General features: G+C 34.6%; 4 protein-coding genes across 4 annotated transcripts; all 4 read right to left on the reverse strand.

Moving 5' to 3' along the window:
* LOC135128216 (zinc finger protein 62 homolog) lies at positions 1–5,320 on the reverse strand. The gene is made up of 6 exons (XM_064055112.1): positions 5,154–5,320; positions 3,739–4,602; positions 2,753–3,560; positions 2,517–2,589; positions 1,645–2,470; positions 1–1,156 (listed from the first exon to the last, which is right to left on the reverse strand). The coding sequence occupies exons 1-6, from the start codon at positions 5,318–5,320 to the stop codon at positions 1–3; spliced, it is 3,894 nt and encodes a 1,297-aa protein (XP_063911182.1).
* An 8,913-nt stretch (positions 5,321–14,233) lies between these two features.
* On the reverse strand, positions 14,234–17,312 carry LOC135128217 (zinc finger protein 260-like). Its single transcript, XM_064055113.1, has 5 exons — positions 17,305–17,312; positions 16,404–17,249; positions 15,228–16,239; positions 14,303–14,437; positions 14,234–14,254 (listed from the first exon to the last, which is right to left on the reverse strand). The coding sequence occupies exons 1-5, from the start codon at positions 17,310–17,312 to the stop codon at positions 14,234–14,236; spliced, it is 2,022 nt and encodes a 673-aa protein (XP_063911183.1).
* Positions 17,313–18,017: 705 nt separating this feature from the next.
* LOC135128218 (gastrula zinc finger protein XlCGF7.1-like) lies at positions 18,018–19,561 on the reverse strand. Its single transcript, XM_064055114.1, has 3 exons — positions 19,556–19,561; positions 19,447–19,511; positions 18,018–18,933 (listed from the first exon to the last, which is right to left on the reverse strand). Exons 1-3 carry the CDS (start codon positions 19,559–19,561, stop codon positions 18,018–18,020), a joined length of 987 nt encoding a protein of 328 aa, XP_063911184.1.
* Positions 19,562–23,089: 3,528 nt separating this feature from the next.
* LOC135128219 (zinc finger protein 626-like) lies at positions 23,090–23,920 on the reverse strand. Its single transcript, XM_064055115.1, has one exon. The coding sequence runs from the start codon at positions 23,918–23,920 to the stop codon at positions 23,090–23,092; it is 831 nt and encodes a 276-aa protein (XP_063911185.1).
* Positions 23,921–26,984: the final 3,064 nt, after the last annotated feature.

The following is a 26,984-nucleotide window of genomic DNA, read 5'->3' on the forward strand; positions in this document are numbered from 1 at the left end:
TTAACATGTTACTCCTTTTCCTAATTGTAAACTCTTTGGCTGAGTTTTGGGCACAGGCTCCACGTTTGGGTGGTGCTTCAAAACATGTTTCTTATACGACTTATACGTAGAATAAGCCTTTCCACAACTTTCACACATATTCGTCTTTTCTCCTGTATGCAACCTCATATGAACTCTCAAATTATAATTATTCGCAATCTTCTTATAACAAATCTTACACGTTACAGTCCTATCTTCTCCAATTTTATGTATAGTACTCAAATGCCTCTTCAAACTCGTTTCGAACTTAAATTTCCTCCCACACTCGCGACAGGAATAGCTCATTTCATACCCATACAATTCTTTATGGTGGTTCAACTCTCGGTGCACCTTCAAGTAATTCTTCGTAGAGAATTTCTTCGGACAGTACTCACAACTATACTTCGGAATCCCCGCATGCAACTCCATGTGAGCATCAAACCTCGTCTTTCCGAAGAACTTCCTGCTGCATATATCGCAAGTGTGAACAGTACGCCCCCCATGTTGCTGCAAGTGTCTCTTCATTGATGAACAGCTACCAGTAACGTAGTTACACTTCACACAACTGAAGTTACCAGAAGCATCATGACTTTCATTGTGGAGAATGAAAACGTAACAGTCATCAAAGCTCAAGTCGCATTTATTACATTCGTACTGCTTTTTGGTGTGTACGAGTGAATGTTTGACTAAATCGTTCTCTGATTTGAAAACGGAAGGACACTGGGTACAGTAGAATGAATGTATTCTTACGTGGTTGGCATGAGCACGTTTGTTCTTGCAAAGGGTACCACATTCCGAACAAAGAACGCTGGGTGATTCGAGGTCTGACATGTAGTAGTGCATCTCGTACATGTGGGTGGATAAGTAGTCCCAAGTTACTAAAATACCGCACTCGTGGCATACGACTCGGTCGCGTTTCTTTATTCCTGGAACTTTGTCAGAAGACGATGGCTCGGTTGTTCCAGTGGTGACAGGTTCTAAAATAGTTTGTTTCGTGGTGTGTTTAGGTTTGGCTTTAGTTGGCTTGGGTTTAACAGTGGTAAGGTCCTCCGTAGGGATGCTGACAAGCACTTCATTGTCACCGTCAATAGTAATCACTGTGATTTCTTGACAACCGTATGGTTCCGTTTTATATATCCTAAAATAAAATTTATTTATGTATTATTTTTCTATCTACATACAATGTACAAAGTTTTACTTATAAATACAAATTTTCAGTTTAAATCAAATAAATTTATGACAACGTTTAAGGTGTGAGGGTTTATTGATGCGAACTTAAAAATTACGATAGTACCACAGCCGTTACAAAAATTTTTCAAAAATCTTGGATCGCTCCTCGAAGAAAGGTATTATTTTAATCACAATCATTCCAAACACCCCCTTCAACAGACACAATTATTTTAATTTCACTATAATACATAACTGGAAACTTACCCAAACATTAATAATCCGCTACAAAAATAAAATTCTTCAATACTAATAATAACAAGTTCGATAAAATACTTTATTCAATCAACATTACAATAAATTATAAACCACTGACTAACAAACACACCTTAGTACTAATATAAAGGTATTGCAGTACAAGTTTTCATGTGCGTATCCATCACACCCTTTGAAATGTACCCTTTCCCGCAAATTCTACAAATATATGGACGTTCCCCTGTATGAGTTCGTTCGTGAATTCTTAAAGGCGATCTCTGTGTGAACCCTTTTCCACAAAATTTGCAAATGAAGGGTTTTTCACCGGTATGTACCCTCTCGTGTTCCTTCAGTTGCTCCTTGCGTGAAAAACTCTTGCCACAGATTACACAACCGAAAGGTTTATAACCAGTGTGGGTTCTCCTATGGAACTTCAGTTTTTCTTTGCTAGACAAGCATTTGCCGCAGATGTCACAGAGTACCGAAAAGTCTACTCCGCTATCATTGTGCTTGCTCATATTGTGCCTTCTTAGCCCAGTTGAGGAAGTATAATGTTTGTTGCAGATAGTACAGTCGTACTTAACCAACGGAGTACCAGTCATTATTTCCCAGTGTTGGGTGCGACGATGTGATGTCAGAAACCAAGAGAACATGAAGTGTTTTCCGCATATTTCGCACTTGAAGGGTTTCTCGCCAGTATGGAAGTACTTGTGTTCGATAGCATGAGTACTAACAGTAAAAGCTTTTTGACAAATCTCGCATTTGTACTTGGTGGTACCTTCATGAGCTTTAATGTGCATTTCGATGTGGTACTTGGAAGCATTCCGATAGTTACAAAAATGACAAGAATACTTATTGTCGGAGTTGTGTACAATCGAATGTAAAGCGAAAGCGACGCTGTTAGGGTATGTTTCATCACAAGCATCACAATGTACAGCTTCAGTGGATGGCGGTTTCGTACTAGTGGGAGACTGAGGCTCCAATTTAATGTCTGCACTTGAATCCACCATTTCTACGATTAACTCTTGGTCTTTGGTTAAAATGTTTAGTGTGTTTTTCCTGCGCTTTCTGGTTACCTTGAGCCGGTTTCCAATCGGAGTTATGGAAATAGACGGGCCACAAATTAGTTTCTTTAACAAAGATGTTTCCCTAAAACAAAAAACTAAATTAGAAGGGAACATACCGTCAAAATTCGTTCTTAAATAAACAATCAATAAGAATTCTATGAAAAATTAACTTTATTGTAAAAAAAATAACATTATTTCAATACTTGATGGTTTTTTATGTGAGCATTTCCCGAAGTGTGCCTCACAAACTTCTTGTCACAAATATGACACTGAAAAGCGTAGTCGCCTGCATGTTCTTTATGGTGAGATTCCAAACTAAATTTCTTTTTAAAACTTCGTCCACACTGTTCACAGATGAAAATTCGTTTTTCGTGAACACTCAGAACATGAGTCGTCAAAGAACTTTTGTTTTTAAAACGCTTCAAACACTGTCGACACCCAAAAGGCGTTTCGTCGTTATGCACTTTTCTGTGTCGCAGCAACTTGTTATGATTACTAAAACATTTGCCGCATATGTCACATAAACTGGCAGTGATAACTTGATGGGTGGAATTGACGTGATTAATCATTGTGGCTTTATTTTGGGTTTTGACATCGCATGATTTGCACTGAAACCCTCCGCTGGAACTTTCGTCGAAATATGGTGTATGTGCTGTACTCGAGTGGATCTCTTTTGTTTCCGGGTTGCTGAAAACTCGGCCACATTTTTCGCAACAATATTCCTGATTTTCGTGACGCGCTAAATGCACTTTCAAACTATTCCAATATGTAAAGACTTTATCACAGTATTTGCAAACATGGGGATACTTTTCCTTTACGCATGTAACATCATGGAGGGTTAATTGTAGAAAAGTTGAAAACAGATTGTTACATTTAGTGCAAATGTACTGTTTGTTTTTAATTTTGGTCGTGGTTGAATGAGGTTTCTTCAGAGCTATTCTTGCTTCAGGAACGTAATTTTTGGGATTTAGTACCACCCGGACATTATTTTTAGTTGGTCTAGAATGTTCTACTTTCTTTAGAATAATTCCCTTTGGTAGCGAAATGCCAAATCTGAAAATTTCAAAATTAGCAAGAGATAAAACTTTAGACAGGCAACTACCAAAAATAAAACAAAACGTTAACATTTAAAGGATTTATTTATAAATCAAATATATCTCAACTACTCGTCTCTTCCACTTTTTGATGTTTGTTCTTTAAGTGCAAATTCAACAGTCCTCGACTCACGAACCCAGCTAAACAAATGTCACAAACGTAGGGCCTTTCTCCACTGTGGTACCTCGTATGAATGGTCAAAGCGGTTTTCTGGGTAAACGCCTTCCCACACTCTTTGCAGACATACGGACGATCTCCTGTATGGATCCTCATATGCGCCTTCAACGTTGTCTTTAAAGCAAACCCCTTCCCACACTCCTTACACTCTATAGGTTTTGAACCCGAATGCATGATCAAGTGATCTCGTAAACTAGTCTTCGAATTCACTTTTTTCCCACACAAATCGCAAATAAATTTCTGCCCTCCATCCTTATGTATGCGTCGAAAGTGATGCTTTAAGTACTTCTCTTGCAAAAACGTCTTGTCGCAAAACTCACACTTGAACTTGTTATTTTCGTAGCCCTTTTCATGCTTTGCTATGTGGCTCTGAAGGGATGCCTTATCGTAACACCCTCTACCGCAAACGTCGCAAATATGAGAACTGGTACCGTGTTTGGCGCCCATGTGGTTGTTGTATTCTTGATTGGTGACGAAGCCGATGTCACAGATTTTGCACATTTGCACATAGTCCTTAAGGTGGCGTCGTCGGTGGGTTAGTAGAGAACCTTTTGATTTTAATTTCATGTCGCACAAGTCGCATGCAAAGAAGAGGGGGCCGTTGTGGACTCTTTTGTGGATGGTGATGTCGTATTTTCGTTTGAATTTTTTGAAGCATATGTCGCATGAGTATGGTCGTAAGTCGCTGTGGGAGATCATATGACGCTTTAGCTTGCGGTTGTTGGAGAAAGCTTTGGGACAATGGGGACAACGTTTTAGATCAGCTTCCGTTCGACGGTCTGTTGATCTTTTTCCCCGGATTCTTTTACGCAGTTTCTTGGACCTAAAAATGTTTATGTTATTCTTTATTCTCATTTAAAGTGATAACTACTTAAGTTTAGTAAAAATGACAACATACCTGAAAATGATTTATTCATCTAGACTATAAAAAGAGACATACACTTAAGTCAGCTTACGGGTATTAAGATGATTAACCTTAGAAGAAGTATTTGTCAAAAATTTTTTTTTAAGATTAAAGAGATCTAATTTACATTTAATATTTCAGATGTTTAAAGGTTAAGCGAAAGGAAAAAGTGTGGAATCAAAAGGCTTTGAATGTCAACGACGAGCAAAAATTTGCACCCTATTCTTCTGGTTCCAAAGGGCACCGCTTCAGGGACATAGAGACAAATTATCTTATCTCGATGACATAGCAAGCATTTTCGTTCGCTGCAGCTGCAAAAAAGTTAATCCAAACAGGAAGTTGTTTCTTCAGACAAATCTTTTTATTTGCTATTGATGATGTAAGGATGCAAATTTTACCGTCGTTCCGCCGTCAGCAGCCACCGATACCCGGCTTTCGACACGCCTCTCGCGAGGAGAACTGTCAGCTACGCGTGAGCTTCTGGGAAGAACAGAAACCAAAGCAGCGTGCTGTCATTTTTCCCTATTATTTTTTTGTCCGATTTGTGCCCTTTTCTTAATGTGCTCCGCTGCCAGTAGCAAGAGGGTCGGCATTCGGCGATCAGCCAGCGAGAGACCTTGACAATCGACCACAACATTTCTTCTTTTTTTTTCTTTGAAGCAGTTTCTTTTACCTTTTTTCCTGGCGGCCGAATAAAGACCCGATACTTTTAACTGCCGTATTATCAGCGATACTAACCGATTCATGGGTATCGGCGAAACCCAACCGGCCCAACCGCGACCCCCCGGTTTCGTCACAATTGAAACGAAGCAAAATTTATGAGGGAGGTAGGAAGATAAACTAGATGCTAACCTCTTTCACTCTGAAGTTAAATAGAAAAATTAGACTTTAAACACATGAGTAAGCTCAAAAAAAGTAGCGTCCAGTGAAAATTCGCCTAAACTACGTGCATGGGTTAAGTAGCAACAGCGCTCGTACAAGTATATCGACCTCACTATTCCATCGCTTGGACGTGATACAGACCCACTAATTCCAGTACACTAAATTGTAAAATCTGGAATTTCTGATTTTAAGCGATAAAAGGAATATTGGTTTATCTACATACCATTTTCAACTTTCCTCGGAACGTAAAACGGGTCTTCCTATTGCAGGCTAGGTTAGGTTAGGTCAGATTGCGTCAATGAATAGCGATGCCCTAGATATTTAGGTAAATGCTACTACTATGAAAAAAAAGTGTCAACACTGGTACTAGTACAGATACCAATAAGAGGTGTGACAATTGATAAGGATATCACTGTACCTAACATTTAAAACGTAATACACAGCGAAGATCACTGAAATGCGGTAGTGAATTGTTGTTACGACTGGCTGAGGGAAAATGAGAGAAAAACAGAAAAGAAAAGAATAGTAACAACAAAATTATTGAACATTGAAGAAAATATGCACGTTTTGCTTTAAACGAAAGATTTCGAGGGTAGACTGGAGACGAAGTGATGCAGTGTGCGTAAGTACTACGCTACCCGGAACTCACAAAGAACACCGAGTATGCATTACGCACTTTTCCTACTCTCAAAGAATAAGTCAGGTCATGCCAAGTTAAGTCAGAATATCGAAGAGACACTACACTAACACTGTCATCTGTGTATTGTGATACCAAGGACCTCAAGCTCAATGTCCAATACAGGAGAGATCACTACAAACATATAAGAGAGAAATTCGATATTTAACGAATAAATTTTAAAAATTAACTGATGCTTCGGAACCAACTTTCATAACACCACCAGACTTAACAATAATTATTTACATTGCGATAATCAGTTGGGATATTTCTAAAAGTACAATAATATATATGTATAACGTATATGTAGAAGCAAGAAGTAATCGACTGATTATTCACCTACGACCCGCTAAAAAATTATTCTCTGTTTTGATTGTGCCGCCCGGACACCGGGAAATTACCCGATGAGACCCGAAACAGTTCACTCCTTTTTTTTTATACAACATATTTTTTACATATACAGGATGTTACAATTACAAATACAATAAATATTCCTAAAAATATAACAGACGGATAAAAACTATATATCTAAATATTAAATAAGAGCATTTTTTTTAGTTCTGGAGCGTAAATTCAGTACGAAACAATAACTCTCCCGTTTCCGTCCGTCCGTCCGTCCGGATTTTTATTAGACAGATAATCGCCGACATTACTGAACCAATTGTCAAATTTTATGAGTAGAGAGCGGAAAATATGCAACAAAATTTTGAGAAATATGATCATATGATATGCATCAAATTTATGCAAATATGCAGTAACTTTCTTAATATATGCAGAGATATGCAGTTGCATATGCTCCAAAAATAAAAAAAAGCGTAATAATCGAACTAAATTTTTTTAGAAATTACAAATACAGGTTTCCCTGGCTTACATTTTATCAAAAAAAAAAAAAATACATAATTCGCATTGTAAAGTGTTTAATTAGATCTCACTGGCACATAAATCACATTTTTAAAGATAATGTTTAATACTAAAATATAAATAGGTAAACAGAACGATTAAAAAATAGTAGTAATTAACTATTTGCTATTTTGGCAACAATTTATTTTTAAATATTTTTCGAAATATTCTAACAAAAAGTTTTTCCGGTGATTCTAAATATGCTTTTGTAAGTAGAAAAAGTGTGTACTACGCCCACAGATGTATAAAAATCCTTACCGGTTTAGAGCAGGCGCGACAAAACAGAGTTCCTTTTTGAAGAATAAGTTCAGGAAAAGGTTTAATCCCTAATAAATTAAATTAATTTGAGTTATATTCGAGATATTGACACACCTGTATCCCTTTAAATGTTTTCAATGCAAACTCAGGATGAAAAATAATAGGATTACGTCCCTTCGACCACCAAACAACATACCATTAATATACTTAAGTAATGAACAAAAATATTGGGAACCAACGGTATTTCCAAAAGTAATTAGGGCCCGAATTTACCTAGAAGGGTGGCTTAACACCCAATGGTTTCTCCAAACTACCATAAAGCCCAGACCTTTCCTAGTTATTTGAAGCTCAGGACAATATTTGCAACATGATTCATAAAATTTCGTCTTTCTAGACAAATTCCGATAGAATGACGATAATTTTTTTTTTCAAATTAGTACAAAAATTGATAAAAATGCAAAATATGCACCAGTTTGGTGAAATATGCAGCAGAATGCAAATATATGCAAATATGCATTTTTTTATAGCTGTATTCATTTTTAATTGGCATGATTCGTTCACATATTAAATATCACGACTTATATGCAAAAAATAACGGATATGCAAATTTCATAAAATCCGCTCTCTATTTATGAATATTACTAATATCGTGTAGATGTTAAAACGCTAATCAAAATTTGGCTGATCATCCTTACCAACAATTTGTTGGCGTCATCTCCAAAATGTACGGTGGTAAATATTAATTAAATTTTATAAAATAAGATACTCCTGCACATGTGGTTTATGAACCCCTGTTGAGTTTTTATCCTGGACATCCAGATGTTTGGAGAAAAAAATCAAAATTGCAACATCTTGCAATTTAACTTCGAAACTGCAAGACCGAATGCTCTGAAATTTTGGAAACATTTTAAGATTATCGTAAGCATTGTAAATTTTTAATCAATTTTTTTTCGTTTATGCCCTTCTAAAACAATAATGACATAATTTTATAATTTTGCTGAGTAAATATTCTGTAATTTATGTTTACCAAATATAAATTTGATGCTTCCAAAAGCATTGTTGTTATTTTAAATCCAGTTCTCATCTGAAGAACTCGGATTAGATTAAAGGAGGTTCTAGATGAAATTTCTAAATTGAAAAAAATTGAACTCAGTAGAAAGTAAAATGGTACTTTTCACCTCACTTTTTTCCATCTATTTAAGCTATTTTTGTATCTGGTTTTTCATCTATTTGAAGATAGATCATTTTTTTAAGCAAATAGATCAGTTCTTTTTTATAAAATAAAAAAGGCAATTTTTATGGTAAGTTTTTTTAATTAATTTTTTTTTAACATTTTGCCCCATTTCTACGATTATTTTTAAAAACCTTGTGGGTTGGGATATAGCTAACTTTGAGATTTTTACAAAAAAATAAAAAAGAACACTTCAACCTCAAAATTGGCCTGTTTTCTTAAAAAAAAATACATATACAAAACACCTTAGAATAAATTAAAAAAAAAAAAAATGTGGGGTGGAACGTAACATTTTACTTACTACTAATCTGGCCCTTATATTTTGGTATTATAGAATTTTATACAATTGTGTGATCTATGAATCCGTGTCGAATTTTCACCCTAGGCATCCAGATTTTTGGGAAAAAAACCAAATTGTATAACAACATTTTACAATTTAACTTTGAAATATTTAACTTTGAAATTGTAAAACCGAATGTTCTGAAAACTTATAAGTAGGCTTTCTAAGATTATCGTAAGGTAAATCGTTAATCAAATTTTTTTAGTTCATGGCCTCCTCAAAAATGATGACGTCATTTTATAACTTTGCACAACAAATGTTTCTTAAATTATGTGTAATTTAAAATCCGTGTTAAGTTTTTACCCTTGACATCGAGATTTTTTAAAAAAAGTTCAAAATAGTATTTTACAATTTAACTTTAAAATTGCAAAAGCGAATGTACTGAAATTTGTTCGTTTAAGGCTTTCCCAAAAAATTATGACGTCATCTTAGAATTCTGCCCAAGAAATGATTTTTTAAATTTAACATTCCTGCATGTGTGATTTATGAATCCGTGTAGAGTTTTTACCCTTGCTATCCAGATTTTTTGAAAAAAAAAAAATCAACATTGTATAACAATATTTTACAATTTTGCCGAATTTCTTCAAATTTATTCATTCATATGGGTGTTTTTGGGAAAAAATTGAGTATGATAACACATAATCCACCTAATTTCATTTTCTTTTAACAGTTGATGCTTGTAATCTAAACGTGCTAATAGTCGAATTCGGTTGAAGTTAAACATAAACAATCGAAGTTAAGCATATACTGAGAAATTGAGAATGTTTACATTTTTTCCCGTTAGTTACCTACTTTAAATACACATCATATTTAAAAACGTAGGGGTTGCGGAGATGTTTATAGAGGTTAATAGTTATCATAACACGAAAATCGCAAAATCTAATTTTACGATTTTTTAAAGAAGCGAAATTTGTCGGACTACACTTCAAGGGGGAGGAAAGTTCTGTCAAAATAACCTGCCACAATTTTTTACTAGCTTTGTTTTTCTTAATAGTGTCATCAAAACTCCAAAAACATAATTTTTACAAAACGTCCCCGGCACAACTGAAAATAATAACAGTAATAATAATACCCAAACAACATCTGTGTACAATATCACAGGGTCCCACTTTGCAAATTTCCCGGTGGACCCTCATATCTTCAATCCAACTCTGGGCTAATAAGCTTGGAATACACATCGGGTGTTCTGCAAGGAACCCAAAATTTATTTAATGACACCAACCTGACAATGTGGATTGTGGGGTGGTACAACCTAACCTAATTTATTCACGCAATTAACGTTTTTCAACAACTCTGGCAAATGTTATTTAGACATCGAATGAAATAATAAAAAAGACGAAGAATAAAACACATGCATTTTCGCCACACTTCCTTCCACCAACAAGACAAAGGCGGCTTAATGACTTTCTTAATTGAAAACCCTTTAGTTTTTATTTTAATTCTCGACGGAATTTACATTCAACAGAAGAAACAGACAGAGTTTAAACCTCTGCGAAAAGGAGGTGCGAATAAAGATATACTGTGATAAAACGGAAAACTCAAGCCTTCTTTAATCGAAGGTTAGGATCATTTTCAGCGATCTGTAAATACTGGAAAAACTACACACTAGAAAACCTATAAAAAGTACCGGAAAGAGGAGAAAAGAAATACCAAAAAAAAAAAAAAAAACAACACCGAGGGATTCACCCACCGGTAGCGACATTACATCTACTGCTTCGGACGTATCACTGAAAAGAATTCTACCAAGAGTCAAGGTGCAATGACGCACTTGAACCTCTGGTCAGAGGGATTAGTTTTCAGGTGGCTGTACGGCACAAAAAACGGTTGGCCCAATGACGAGAGGCACTTCTAATAAATACTTCTGATAGAAATCTAAAATCTTACTGGAAAATAAGTTAGCACCAAGTAGTATTTGCTAGGATAAGAGTGATTTTGGCAAATGACATACCCTCTAAGGAAATAAAGGGTGGGTAAATATTAGAAATCGTTAAAGAAGCGGAAGAACAAAAATTGTTAGAACTGACGAGAACTCTTCTAAGAGAGATTCCAATTATGTTAGGTCAAAACACGACAAGTTAAGTTACGTCAGAGTAGATCCGGACATAGTAAGTCATGACTGAATAAGTCAGATCAACCCAAGTTACACCGGGTAGAGTAAAATCAATTTATTATAAGGTGAGTCATGGCTAGTCCAAATATGTCAGGTCAGAACGTGCCAAATCAGGTCATGTCAGGGTAGATCTGGACATATTAGATCATGCCAGAACAAGTCATATCCAGTGAGGTCATGTCTGGTCAGGTCGTGTCAGGCCAGGTCATGTCAGGGAAAATTACGTCAAGTCAGGAAATGTCAGGCCAAGTCATGTTAAGTCATGTCAAATTGAGTTAAGTCAGGTCGTGTGAGGCCAAATCAAGTAATGTTATGTCAGGTCATATCAATTCAGGTTACGAATTAAAAAAATTGGTCTAAAGAATTTAGACAGTACTTCCCTCGCTGTCGGAAACTTGACGACTGCATGCCTATTGTGTTTTTTTTCTCATTACATTTTTGTAGTGGGAATTTAAAAAAAAATTGCGATGACGTCATCAACATTTTTGCAAGGACACGTATATCAGTTGGGATAGATGTAGTGTAATACTAAGAATAAAATTATTATATTCTCAAATTTTCGGGAAAATGAATTGGGTCGTTTTGAATATTGATTTGTAATAATCAATAAAATAACGAAACAATTTACTCACGTATACGTATCAGAGGCAACTGAAAATGTATGTATAAACATTCTTAATTTAAGATGACAGGCGTAACAGCATACGTGAGAGTCAAACAGAGAAACTATAAACAAAACGACCATCGGTTTTATTGCTTCGACTTCCGCTTATTATATAAAACATTGGGTTTTATTTTAATTCTTGACGGTGAAATTCACAATTGGTTGATTATAAACATGTCTATTTCACATTCGCGGAACCAAGTGAACGCATAAAACAAATGCAGGTCTGTAATGTTAAAGTCGATGTAAATAAGCGTGCTACCCTTATGTTTCAACCGAGTTTTTCCTTTAACAAATTTTGTGTCTACCAAATTGGGTTGGTTGGGGTGTAATACTAATAATAAGTGTTGCCTAATTTAATCAATAAAATAAATTGACTTCATTAATTTTTTTGAACCACCTCTTGAGAAAATCTAAAAAATATTAATGGAATGATAAATCACAAGTACAAACTCATCATATTTTTTGCATTTTAGATAGGATTTATTCAGCAAAATTTAAGGGTGACGTCATCAATTTTTTTAGGAGGGATGAACAAATACATTTTGAACAAAAGTTTACCATGCTTATAATAACTTTAAAATATTCCCAAGATTTCAAAGCATTCGGTTTTGTAATTCCTGATTAAATCGATAAAATAAATTCATGCCTTCATTAATTTTTCTGAGTCACCCTGCATATGCAAATCCAAAAATATGAATGGAATGATAAATCACAAGTACAGACTCATCATATTTTGTACATTTTAGATACGATTTATTCGGCAAACTTTTGAGCTGACGTCATCAAGTTTTTGGAGGGGATAAGCAAATATTTTTTGACTAAATATTTATGATGCTCTTTATAGCCTTAAAACATCTGCAACATTTCAAAGCATTCTGGTTAGCAGATTAAAAATTAAATTTCAAAATGTTGTTTTATAATTTTGATTTTTTTTCCAAAAATCTGGACGTTTCGGGTGAAAAGTCGATTCACATGTGTAGGACTATGTTATTTTATACAATTGAAAACCCATTTACTATGTACAATTTTGAAGTGACGTCATCGCATTAGTGGTGGGGATGATTAGACAAATTTTGGTTGGCGTTTTACCATCTACATGATATTCTTAATATAAGTACAAAATTTCACAACAATCGGTCGAGTACTTTCGGAGATTATCTGTCTAATAAAAATCCGGGACAACAGACGGACAGACGGACAGACGGACGGACAGACGGACGGACAGACGGACGGACAGACGGACAGACAGACGGAAATGGGAGACCTATTTCTTCGTCTTCTAGGGGTCATGAAAGATCGAGAAAACGTAAAAGTAGAGAGTCGGCCGACGGTCTCGATTACAATACTTCCTTTGCTTACGCTCGGGAAGTAAAAAGAGATTAAGATATATATAATATAAATGAGCCTTTTGGCACTGACTTGACTCTCTCATCAAAAGCAGTGATGGAAACGATGCTCGCAGTTAGAATATTGCAGATTTTGCAAGCTACCATCAAATCCTGTGAATTTTGTAAAGCGGCAAATGAAACCGTTGGTCCGCCACCAACAGCCGCCCTGAGCAGGAGGATCGGCGTTCGGCGATGAGCTAGCTAAAGGATTTCTTTCGCCACCGTTCATGCGACCGCTGGAGTTCCGTATCCCTGATGAGAGGGGACCCGGCACTTCCTCGGCAACTACGAAGCTGGCGCCCGAGAAACCGCCCCCGTCGAAGGCGTTAACTCTGAAGGTGTCATTTGCGACCAAATCGGCCAAACGTGTCATAAGTGGCACTAGCCGGTTCAACAGGCGACACAAATTCCACTAGACTACATTGTAAAAACGATTTCTGATTTTAGGCAATAGAAATAATATTGCTTTGTTTATCGACCATTTTAAAATTAGCTAGCACTTCCGCCAGGAGAAGGAGCTATCTAGAGGAAAATATTTTTTTTTCTTTCATGTGGTTTCTTTTACCGATGTGCATTGTGGCCGAATTTTTAACATCTGTATTAATTTCACGATCGCTCACGAGACCTGCTGGATAAACAGTTCTGAACCCAGAATGCAAACGTATAGAAATTTACAGTTCTTAACTATTCTAACTAAGTCTCTCCAAATTTTGTGGTCTTTTTTAAAAACATCTTGGGCAACAGTTCATTTTTCCTGTGAACTTTAAAACTTGTCCCTAAAATAATCGAGATTTCCAGAAGCCTAAAATAGAAAGCAAATTAAAATAAAAAGAATATAATTGTAAAACCGCAATAAAACACACAGAATCAATTCATCCTTAGCAGCTTCAGTGACCATGTCTGAACTTTGAAGTAGGGAAGGTAAAGCAAATGTCGTTCATTTTTCGAAATGATTACAAAGTGATACTGATTAACTTTTAATTGCCTTGATGTTGGCTGCTTAATCCATGTAATCTAGACTGGCAGTTCTAAAAAAAAATTGAAATAATATAATGATTAATGTATAGTTTTTTGGGTCCTAATGGGATTCCGCGTTTGTTACAAGTCTTCTAAATAGATCTAAAACAAAATTTGTTTAAACTAATAAAAATTAATTTTCATACTTACTTTGTCACTTCCTGGTATAAAACTGGCAACATCTGCGGAACCCTTTAATACATTACATAAGAAATTGTGTTCTTGGTAAAAGGTAGACGATTTATGAAATTTCGGCGATATCTTTTTAAAAGTAATGTGTTTTTGCTTAAAATAGAGAATTATTTGACGAATAAGACTATTCAAGAGCTGTACTAAAGACATAGATACAGAGAAAACATCATATATCTGCAATTAGTCGCTGTCAACTCCCCATTTCAATAAAAATTGAGATCGCAATCTGCTACTGAGAGCCAAAATTCACCTAGTTTTCAAGTTGCTTAGACGAAGAAAATTTATACTAATATTTATAACGTTGGCATAATTTCATTAATAGGTGATAAAATTAGATTCTTTTATTAATGACTGACATACTTATTTAAATTAGACAAACCAATTTGTTCGAGCTTGTCCCTACACTTAATTATTTGAAGTGAGTGTCGTGTGACCGACGAAAGAATTATATTTAGGTCTGACTCTAAAACTTCTGTTGACTAATCTGTTTCGTGTATTCAGTTTTATACTACCAAAGTGTCAAGAAGTTAACTTTGCACACAAAAGAACCGGTGATGGGGCAACTAAATATAAAATAATACAAACAGGAAGAGAATGATCAACTTTTTTGGTTAGTTTACTAACATTTTCATTTATTTGTAAGTTAGATTCATACAAAACTTCAAAAATTATTATGTAGTTTGACAAATTTACTCACTTTTCAGCATAATTATAGTGCGTATAAGAAAACCGTAAAATAATGTTTTTATAGACTTACCGCTACTAGTAACAATCTACGTTTATTTACATATGTTTAAAGTAAAACAAAAACAAGTTTTTACTGAAATTAGAACTATAATACTACGCTACACTAATCAAAGTAGTTTTTTTACTCTATAACTACAGCGGTCTGCTCATGAGTGGCAATATGCCGTCTGAAGTAGTACTCATCAGCAAAGCTCCTGCTACAAACAGAACACTTGTGCCTAATCCCCATATGTCTGTTCTTATAATGATTTCTATATTCCCTCACAGTATAAAACCCTTTATTGCATTCGTCACACCTATGCCTAAATTGGTCCAAATGTCTCATCATGTGCTCTTTCACATTCTTCTCATACATAAAAGTCCTGAAGCAGAAGTTACAAATCGCTCTATCCGTATGTTCTACTGTATAATGGTAATAGAAATCACTGTTTTTAGTAAAAGTGGCATTGCACACATCGCAGCTATTAATATAGCATTTTCCTTTCTCAATGTGACGGAAGAAAACAAATTTATTGATAAACAGTTGCTCGCAACGTAAACACTTGTAGTGAGCAATATCCACCTCATCGTTTGCAGTGACATACAAATAGTTTGCAGCAGAAAAATCTGGCACGATATGACGTCGTTTTGGTTGGGGTGCCCTCGGTCTAGGCTGATAAACAAGTTTGCTGGTTGAAGGTTGGAAAATCTTTTGCTTCCCGTTCAAAATGACCGTCTCTTCTTCAACTTCTTGCTCTTCGGTATTTGGTATAACGTAGCCGTGTTCTAGTTGAACTATTCTATATTTGTCAACTTTTTTAGTTTTAGTTGGCTGACTTGGTATGTCTTCTTCTATGACAACTTCACTGGCGCACTGCGAATCATCTAAAATGTATAAAAGTTCACTTGCATCATCAATTTCTTGTTCATTGTCACAATTGAGAATAATTTCTTCTACAGTTTCGTTATCTTCATTTGTAACGGATTCGGAAGAGTGCTCTTCTAGATGAGAGTACAATTCAGTGATCGCTTCAAAATTACTGTCACACTTGCAACAGGCAAAACATTGGCCGGATTCGTCCACGTGGTGTTGCAAGAACTTTTCCTTGTCGGGAAACTGTTGCGTACATATGTTACACAGGTAACTCACACCCGAGTCTTCTTCGGATCTGCAAAAAAACACAATTAGTACGTGAACGAAAGGAACGAAAGTTGCACTACATTTAAAAATCATACAATGAAAGACGATAGACGGTTCAGCAAAATTTAATGACAAAAATATACTTTAAAAACAGTTTCAGTTTAATCAATTTTACATCTATGCATCTTCAACAGTGAATTGGTGTTGAATGTCCTTGAGCAAATGTCACATTTGTGCGGCCTTTCGCCGGTGTGATATCTCAAATGGACTCTGAGATACGACTTTTGCGAAAATCTTTTCCCGCAGGCAAAGCATTCGTACGGTTTTTCCTTCGTGTGAACTCTATAATGCTTCACTAACCATTCTCGCTTGGCGAAAGCTTTTCCACAAGTTTCGCAAACGTGGTTCCTTTCACCAGTGTGGCTCTTTTTATGCTGGCGTAAGTTGTCTAACGAAGCCAAAGTCTTACCACACACTTCACACACGAAATTTCTTTTGCCTGCATTATGCTGCTTTTTGTGTCTATAGTAACCTATTCTGGTATGCAACACCTTCGAGCACAAATTGCATGTATAATTTTTCGCAACGTAGTTAGGTTCGTGCTTTTCTTCGTGCTCTTTCCAGGCGATTTTGGTCTTAAATATGCGCCCACAGGTCTTACAAATGAAACGCAATCCTTCATGCTCGACTTTGTTATGCGTCTCCAGATCAGCTCTTTTCACAAACCCGGCATCACAATTCTCACATCGAAATGGGTAGTCCTTTGTATGATTAGCCACTTTGTGATCTTCGAGGTCACTGTATGAAGAAGTGCTAAAATCGCAGTAACTGCAGATGAAGCTGTCAATATTGAAGTGTCTTATTTCCATGTGGGTCACTAAATCGTGTTTCTGGACGAACAGCTTGTCACAAACGACACACTGATGTGTTTTTTCGCGATGTCGGTATACGTGCTTTGCGAATGTCTTGTAGCTATCAAACAATTTGGCGCAAACTTCACAAATGTAATTGACAACGTTTTTGTGGCTCGAATTCAACCTGAAACAGATTTAAATGTTAGTTACATTGTCATTTATGAGAATTTAAAGTAAACTGGCACATGGTGAAACTAATAAAGGTTCACATATAAAAAACATTTCACTAAAATAAAAGACATATTCTTCTAGTGTTTACTATATTTCACGTAACTGCACCTTTTTAAATAAGTGAAACACAAACATTTTTCTTCACAAAGTATATACATGTGTCACTATAAGATTTTATGAAACAGATTAACAAAAATAAATCGTTCACAAATAAAATATTTGGATACAAGATATAAGTCAATATATTCCTGTATTTCATATACCAACCTCCATATGGAGTCCTGGAAATAAAAACAACTTCACCGAGTTTGTAGACTGTAGTTCAAGATTGCCTAGGTTTTAATAGGTGGTCACTACAAACACATCACCAAAACCCTCCTCCCTCTATACTTAGAGCGTTATTTTGTGTCCGCAATTTTTGATAGAGAGGTTATGAGAGGTTAGATACAGGGACTGGAATTGAGAGAATTGGGCCACACAAAAAAAAAATGGCGAAAATTAATTCCAAAGTACACACATAAATTTTACCACAACATGGTATCACTAGTTCTATTTTATTGCATCTCCCAAACAAATGTAAAATCATGTACAAAAAATATTATTAAATATATCACTAAATTTATTAAATCCTAAATATACAAGCAAGAGCAAAAGTACAAACCTGGTACAAAAATAAATTCTTACTTAATTAAGTATTTCCATTTTTTTCTATATACAAAAATCACGTCGACGTCACACATTTATGAGTATTTAACTGAAACCTCCGAATGAACCCTTTTCCACACTTGTCACAATTATGTGGTCTGCGACCAGTATGAGAAAACATGTGTGTCGTTAATGTAGATCTTTGCGCAAACCCTTTTTCACACAGTTTACATTTAAAGGGTCTTTCCTTCGTGTGAACCCGAGAATGTTCCTCTAACGTAGCCCGTCGTATAAAACCACTACCACAAAACTCACAAACAAACGGCTTTTCGCCAGTATGCGTCATTTTGTGGTCTATCAATTTCTGCTTAGTAGTCACAGACTTGCCACAGACATCACAATGGAATTTTTCTTTTTCGCCCGTGTGTATCTTCCTGTGGTTAACCAAGCTAACGTTCGTGGCTAAAACCTTGCCACAGATGTCACACACGAAAGACTGAGGATTTGTGTGCAAACGCATGTGGTTCTGGAGGATAATTTTCGAGCCTAAAATTTTATTACAGAGCTGGCAAACGCAGGGTTCTCGGTTGGATATGTCTCTGATTTTTCTCTTCTTGGTGTAGTTGGGTTTGTGCGTTTTTATGTGGTAAGACAGAGATTCTTGGTACTTAAATACTTTTCCACAGTGCTTGCATGGAAAACGGAGATCTTCGTGTTCTATTCTTCGATGGTAGTTGAGTCGGTGATGTGAAACGAAACCCATGCCGCATACTTCGCAGTTGAAACGATAGTTTTTTGTGTGGAAAGATGTGATATGGTTGTCGAGATTCACTTGTTTTTTGGTTGAGTATGTGCAGTAAGTACATGACAATAAAGATTGTTGAAGATGTGGGAACGAGGATAATAGTGGAGGTTGTCCGGATGTATCTGAACATGAGGCAAAATTAGATTCGTCTTGCTTGGAGTTTTCTTGAGGTTCTTCTTTAACGCACCTGAAATAAATATTTTATTTATTATTCGAAATTTTTGGGGGCACAAATAAATTTGCCAGAGATATGGTTGACATTAAAATACTTGGACTGTTTCACAGACGTTATTTACAAAGCACTTTCGACTAGAAAAATGAAAACTGTCTAATTTCCTAATTTGCACGATAATTTTTCTTGGCACAATTCACTAGTTATCACTTTTACCGATTTTCTTTTTAGAAACCATGTAACCAGTAATAAGAAGACATAAAATAAAACTAAATCCATAGAATATTAAAAAAAAAAAACAGCTACTACTTCTAACATGAATTAGTTCGTCTTATACGAAATTATTATTAACCATAGTAACACCTTTCGTATTAAAATGTAATTTCAAACGTTCTTACTGGTTTAAAAAAAAAGCATAAAAAAGTTCACGTAAAATATAAATCAATTCCCCAACATTACCGTATTGCCATAAAAAATTTGAGAACTCGACTAACGCCTCGACATTGATTCTCGTGAGTGTAAACTCACATTTCCGGCGCTACCCAAGTACCAGTTACCCAAGTAACTATAAATAAGTACGCCCATTTAAGCATCTAAATGTGTGCATTTTTACTTATACCGTTTTAGTGCCTTTTACGTTCATATTAAAAACAAAAATGCGTAAAATGTAGAACGGTAGTTATCGATTGTTTAATTTTCTCAAAACTATAATAATAGGAGTAACAAATAGCTGTAGAATTTTCTCTCCAATCTAAGACACTGTAACACCGACATTCGTAACTTCAGGTTATTTATTAAATTTTCTTTATTAATTCCTCCCAGGAGTTGATGACGTCATTTCAAACAGATAAAATATGTGCACTGCTTATGTTGCAGCATTTCCTAATACAAACTGTCTCTAAAAAATGAACATTTGGACCGATTTGAATAATATAAAAAAATATTATAAATCAAATTAAATATACAGGGCGAATCGGTAAGCGCGTGCTCCTCGATGTCTCATTAATTACTATTATTAAAAATAGAAACAAAAATTAAAAACGAAAGTTATACGGTCCTTTGAAGCCCACACACTAAAATTATTTTCAACCACGGAGAGTGTTTAGTTTTTAGAGGGTAACATATAACTTACTTTTTTCAAATTGAACACCCTATATATTTTTATAATTATTCTGAATGATCTCTTTATAACCACAGTTTAATTTTAGAATTCCGATTCGACGTTGACACGTTACTCCAGTTTTCTTAAAATTCTTTGACCATGGAAGGGTTCACAAAAAATCGCAATAGGGTTATGTTTAAAATCTGTTTTGTGGAAAGACAAATAAAGCTATGCGTTTTGTTATGGAATTAAAAAAAATCAATGTTAATATACAAAGTGATAATTATTTTTCAAGATTCCAATTACCGATATTTCAGTTTTTTCAAACATAATTGTTTTTTATTACCTTTTTCTTTGCAAAATATTTTGTAAATTTAAATTTGATAATAATTGCAATTTTTTATCTTTTTGAGAGGCACACCGACATGTTGAAAAAAGGAGAACCAAAAATGGAGTAAGATACATTAATAAAATACAGGTATTCTGTTTGAAAAATTTAAATATCTATATTTGAAAATTGTAACGTTTTAGATTTTTTTATGAACACTTTGTATATGCAAATTTGATTTAATCGATAATACAAAATGCGTACCTCTGTTTATTTTTCTAAAATTGTGTAATTCATACTGTCTATATTTTTTCTATTGATCATGTCAAAAATAATGCATTAGATTTTTTCGAAAATTTGCGAGGACTGGAATGTCGCGTCCGCCTATATTTAACAATAATAAAATAAGAATTATTTTATTACTTGGTTGGTTGTTTAATAATAATAGTCGCCTGCTCAGTTCTTAGTAGAGAAAATCATTAAAACTCTTCCGAATATTCTGATGTATTTATCTTTTCCACATTTCAAAATTCTGAGCGAATTAAAATGTAAAAAATGTATAAAATCAGTTACCATCTGCATCAATTCGATCGTCTTCAGTTTTTTTCGGAAATAACAGCAACTTTTTCTTTTCAACAAAACGCATTATTTTAAGTAGACTAGATCAATGAACAGTAACTCACTTGACTCAATGCTTCAAAAAATTGTGGACCGACGGCATCTCTGGCTATCAGTTTCACTCTACTATCTCAAATATATTTGAAAAGATAGAGGCGATTAACTGATATAAAAAATATGTAAAATGACTATATTGGCGCTAGCTAGCATTGGATTTATACTGGTTTTGCTGTAGATGTGTTTTTTTATTTCGAAAGAATGTACTTTTTTTATTTTTTTACGTTTTAAAGCATTTAGGTGAAAAAAAAATTCTGGTATTTGTGTTGTCGTGACGTACATTTACTGTAGTAATACTGATTTAAAATTTCTGTTTTTTTTTTTATTTACAGCACATACTAAGTAATAGGCATTGAAAAAATTGAAAAAATTTCATTTGATGGACCTATAAAACGTGAGTTTTAAAAAAAAAGTATAAATAACTGTTATTTACACAAAACTTCCCTCGCATCTGAATGCTGATATTTATTAACTATGTATAGGCAGGCGCAACATTACAGTATTCTGAAATTGTCGAAAAAATTGGACGAATCGCTCTTGATTTGATAAAAGTAACAGTTTAAGAAAAAGAAAAAAACAATTCGCCCAATCAGCGCTTCGGACCTAGGACCTTCGCATTATAACACCGGGATGGTCGACTCTACGCTACCTAGCCCTGATTAGCGTGTCGCCTATACTAGTATAAAAAGTGAATCATACAATTTCGATTTTTTACGAAAATTTTAATGACTAGGGGAAAAATTCAAAGCGGATTCATACACCACAAATGTACGAGAAATTTTTAAGATGACGTCATCAAATTGTTTAGCGTTTTAGACCGCGTTCGTTTAGAGAAAAGCACACCCCCTAACTTGCGCAGATTAAAAAAATTAAATTATAAGACTTAAAATAAAGATACGTCACAAATATAAACAAAATCTTTAAAAATCGTATGAATAATCTTTTTTTGTTAAACTCAAATGCCAATGGTCGAATTCTACTTGTCAGATAGTGTGCATATCTTCATTTCAACCGGTCCAGTAGTTTTGGAGATTATCTGTCTATTAAAAATCGACACGGAGAAACAGACATACCGGCGACAGGCAGACGAAAACGGGAGACCATTGCCTCTAGAGGTCATGAAACTTCGAGGAAATATTAAAGTAGTCAGTCGTCCGATAAGCTTGATTACAATACTTTCTTGGCTTATGCTCGGAAAATAATAAGTATAAGTAGTTTCCTGCAAAACCAAAAGTTTAACTTCAAAAATATTATGGCTTTTTGTTTTCATTCACCTTTTCAATTCCAAGTTTTTATTTTTGTGAATAACTGAAAAACTAGAGTGGATTATGTAAATAGAGGTAATAACAGTTAAAGATCCTTCCAGTGCCCCACGTTGGGCGCCAATTCTCCCAGAGGTAGTACAAGTAATTTATTGTTATATGTGTACAAGTCAAACATAGGAATTGATGACCGTCAGTGTCAGGATGAAATTGCACCACTTCACGCAATCTGCAGGGACAAGTGCTTCGCCCGGGGTTGTCTTCATGCCACGGGTGGAATGGAAGAGTGGAATTGCGGTTCTCTGCGTGATCCGCTCGTCGCAGAAGGAATGGTGTCACTTGGCGTAAGCGCGACAGTGGGGATTTATAGTTAACCAAAAAGGTAAAGTCGTCGGATCGAAATATATTAAATATATGTATAATAATTCGCGCTGATCGGCATACGAAAACGAAACAAATGTTACAGAAGTTTGAATATGGAATCGTTTAAAAAAAAACAATAGGGGACACAAAAGTAAAAAAGTGAAACACAATTTTTCAGATGTTTATATAAATAATAATAATAATCAATCATTGAATATTCAATTTCATTTCGTGGATTACAAGTTTGCACAAATTTAATAAGAAGTAAAACCACAAGAAGTGACTTCTTCACGTTGTCTGGTATTGTGTTGGTCTAACAATCTAGTCACCATAATGATGCGACTAGTATAAGAACATAAACAACTCTACAATGAATACTTTTATTAAAAAAAAAATAAAACCCAATCAATTTTAATTCATTTTGTTACAAACCAAGTAAAATTAGTCGTTAGCCTCATTGTAACCTTTACACGAATGACTTTTTAACGCAGTCCTAGAAATAAACCTTTTCGTACAAATCTCGCAAGGATAAGGTCTCTGTCCGGTATGAATTCTTTCGTGGATTCTAATACTAGGTCGCCCCGCAAAACACTTTCCACACACCGAGCACTTGTATGGTTTTTCCTGAGTATGGATTCGAAGATGGAGACTTAACAGTCCACCTTTACTAAACGCTTTTCCACACTTATCACAAATATACCCTTTGCTTCCGTGTATCTTCTTGTGAGACGAGAGTTTAGCAGAACTAGCATAAATTTTCCCACAAATATCACAAACGTGCGACTCATCTAGTTTTACATGTCTTCTCACATGTCTCTGTAAATCCACTTCAAGATCAAATTTCTTCGAACAAAGCTCGCAAGTATGTTGGTCCTTGGGTTCAACTGAATGTTTCTTCACATGCACGCCAAAATGTTGCTTATTCTTGAAAATTTTCTTGCAGATGTGACATACGAAATGAAGACCTTCATGATCAGATTCCTTGTGAGTCATCAAAGTTGATCTCGAAAGAAATCCTTTGTCGCATGTGTCACATTTGAAAGGGTAATTTTTCGTATGCATGGCAATGATGTGACAGTTAAGGGCTGCTTTCGTGTTTCCTTTATAGCTGCACATGTTGCACTGAAAAGGGCGTTTATTTTCATGACGAGCGGCGATGTGGCGCTCCAGTGCACAGCGTGATTGAGAAAACAAGCCGCAAAGATCGCACAGAATAGTCCTCTCTTGGTGCCTTCTGAGGTGTTGGATGTATGCCGTTCTTTTTGCGAACATGCTGTAGCAGAATTGGCAAGTATAGGGACACACTAAAGGTGCAGATGAATAACGATTGGCCCTGTAAAACCAGAAATATAGAAATTGATTTGTGTGATGCGGTAACGACAAATACCTCTGGATCAAAATACATGCGTTTCTCGGAGGTTGATCGCGCTTGGATCGAAGGAGAAGTGTTTTAAGAATAGACCTATAAAAATAATAACATTGAATTAGCAATTAGTTATTTAGGTGTGAATCCACTGAAGCGCAGTTTAATGCGAAGTGGCTGATATTTGCGCAGAGGAAACCGAAATAAATATAAGTCTAAGTAATAAGTAACTTCACTAGGTAGGGCACATTTTTTTTTCAGAATACATATTAGAATACACACTGGATTCTGTATAGATTCATAACAACAAAATAGTTAAGTGAAAACAAAATATGAATAAATCAAAATACACTTCAGTTTTTATACGTTTTGTCCAAATAAAGTCACTAAACAATTTTGTGCAATAATATTCGAAATTGGCATTTTTTACAATGGCAGACTGGGAAATTTTTAAATATGACCGGTTTTGTACATATCTAAAGCTAAAATATGTTCAAAGATGTTTTCCAAAAAAACCTTTGTACCTAACATAATTTTTGTATTTTTTTAATAAAAACGTAACCTACACACATATGTAGAGTGTTACGATAAAAAAAATGTATATGGTACTTATGTAATAATTTCACAGCTCTAAAGGCAGTTTATCAAAACTCTGAGCGTTGGGAAACCCTACTTGATAAACAATTATATATAACGAATTGATAAATAAACAAACAAAAAACAATTCAAAATTGTACAACAAAAACTTTATACTTTATTCTAAAAATTGCTGAATCAAATACTTACAAATTAAGGATATATACTTTGAGGTTATTACGACCCTGAAAAGTCCAAATTTCTATGACATCACATTAAAAATTTTGCCCGTATTTTTCATAAAAAATCTTCGGCAAAGAAATCTATACACATAAGAAAAAACACTTTTAACCAAAAAAAAATATATACAATGGTGTCCATACGAAAAGTGCGTTCCTCTAAAATATGTTGGATTAGAACATTCATTTTTTGCCGTGTAAGATGTAATACAGTACCTTAAGTAAATAAATCCTCTTATCCCTTCCTGGGAACATTTCTAAAAATCCTGAAATATCACTAAAAAGTTGCAGATTATTATTGGACACAAAAAGTTTATATATATTTTTTTTATAAAAGAAATTTAACTTGTGTTGTTTATTTAAACACATCTTGGTACTTCTGAAGTTCTAACTGCAGAATTAGTTATACTAAGCCAAGCAACAATTTTTATTCCGGGGACATACTGTATACAATTGAGTAACAATTATTAGGAATAGAAAAAAAAGAGAACTAAAGTCCTTGAGTGGCATTGGTTAGAACTATTTTCGGTTATATAGTATTCCATTTTTGAGGTACAGCACATAATTTGGTTTTTTTTCCAATAGATAAATAATCTCATTGGCCTCTTCTTAGTCCTTATTAACTATAGTTTATTTCTGAAATTCGTATGCGACGTTGCCACGTTATTCCAAGTTTCTTGGATATTTTTAACAACGCAAGGGTCCATGGAAACTCACAGTAATGTTATTTTTAAGAACTATATTTTGTGGAGAGATAAACAGAGGTACGCGCTTTGTTAATTAAATTAGATTTTATTATACAGAGTGTTTACAAAAAATTCTAAAAGATTATAATGTTCAAATATCGATATGTTAGTTTTTTCAAATATTATAACCAAAATTTGTCTAATCATCCCCACCAATAACGCAATGACATCACTTCAAAATTATACATAGTAAATGGGTTTTAAATAGTATAAAATAACATAGTCCTAGTAGTTTATGAATCCGTGTTGAGTTTATACCCGAAACGTACATATCTTTGAAAAAAAATCAAAATTATAAAACATTTTGAATCTGCCAAACCGAATGCTCTGAAATTATGCAGATGTTTTAAAATTATGAAGAGCATAATAAATTTTTAGTCAAAATATATTTGCTTATCCCCTCCAAAAAATTGATGACGTCAGCTCAAAATTTTGCCGGATAAATCCTAACTAAAACTGCAAAATATGATGAGTTTTTACTTGTGATTTAGCATTCCATTAATATGTTTTAGATTTGTTTCTACAGGATGACTCAAAAAATTGAAAACTGAATGCCTGAATTTATTTTACTGACTTAATCAGGAACTGCAAAAGCGAATGCTTTCAATCTGGGAGATGTTAAAGTTATCATAAGCAATTAAGCATGGCAAATTTTTGATCAAAATACATTCGTTCATTCCCCCTAAAAAATTGATGATGTCACCTCAAAATATTGCTGCATATGTCGTATTTTAAATGTACAAAATATGACGAGTCTATACTTGTGATTTATTTTTAATATATAATTAATATTTTTTTAAGTTTGTTTATACAGGGTGTCTCAGAAAAACTAATGATTGACTTGTTAAAAAATATATCCAATCCAATCGTTGCTATGGAAATATGCAATTTAACACATTTTAAATTTAACAAGTTTTTACGTGTTTAGAACGGGCACAATCACCCGCCTCATATTTTGTCAGAGTTTATGGCATTTGCCAAAATAAGACTTATCTTAGCAAGTACTAGCAACTACTACCCTCTGAGAAAATAAAGGGCAGGTGGGCGCGTCTAGTACTTACTAACAAATCTTATTTTGGAAAATGACATACCCTCTAAGAAAGTTAAGAGTGGGTGGACAGTCTAGTACTTGCTAAGATAAGACTTATTTCGACAAATATCATCTGGAAAATAGGAGGTGGGCGGGCGGGCCTAGTATTTGTTAAGATAAAACTAGTTTTGAAAGTTGTGAAATTTAAAGGTGTAACGAGTTAAGTTAAATTCCTAAATCTACCCGAAAAAATTGTTTAGATTTGCATATACAGGTGGCTCAAAAAAATTAATGAATGTATAAATTTAGTTTACTGATTAAGTCAGGAACGGCTCACTCAATTTTCCCAGAAAATTTTGGGAATACAATACTGTTATTTTTA

Source organism: Zophobas morio, unplaced genomic scaffold, assembly GCF_036711695.1.
Source record: "Zophobas morio isolate AGI-343-1 ecotype UQ-CSIRO unplaced genomic scaffold, CSIRO_AGI_Zmor_V1 ptg000012l, whole genome shotgun sequence".
NCBI lineage: Eukaryota > Metazoa > Arthropoda > Insecta > Coleoptera > Tenebrionidae > Zophobas > Zophobas morio.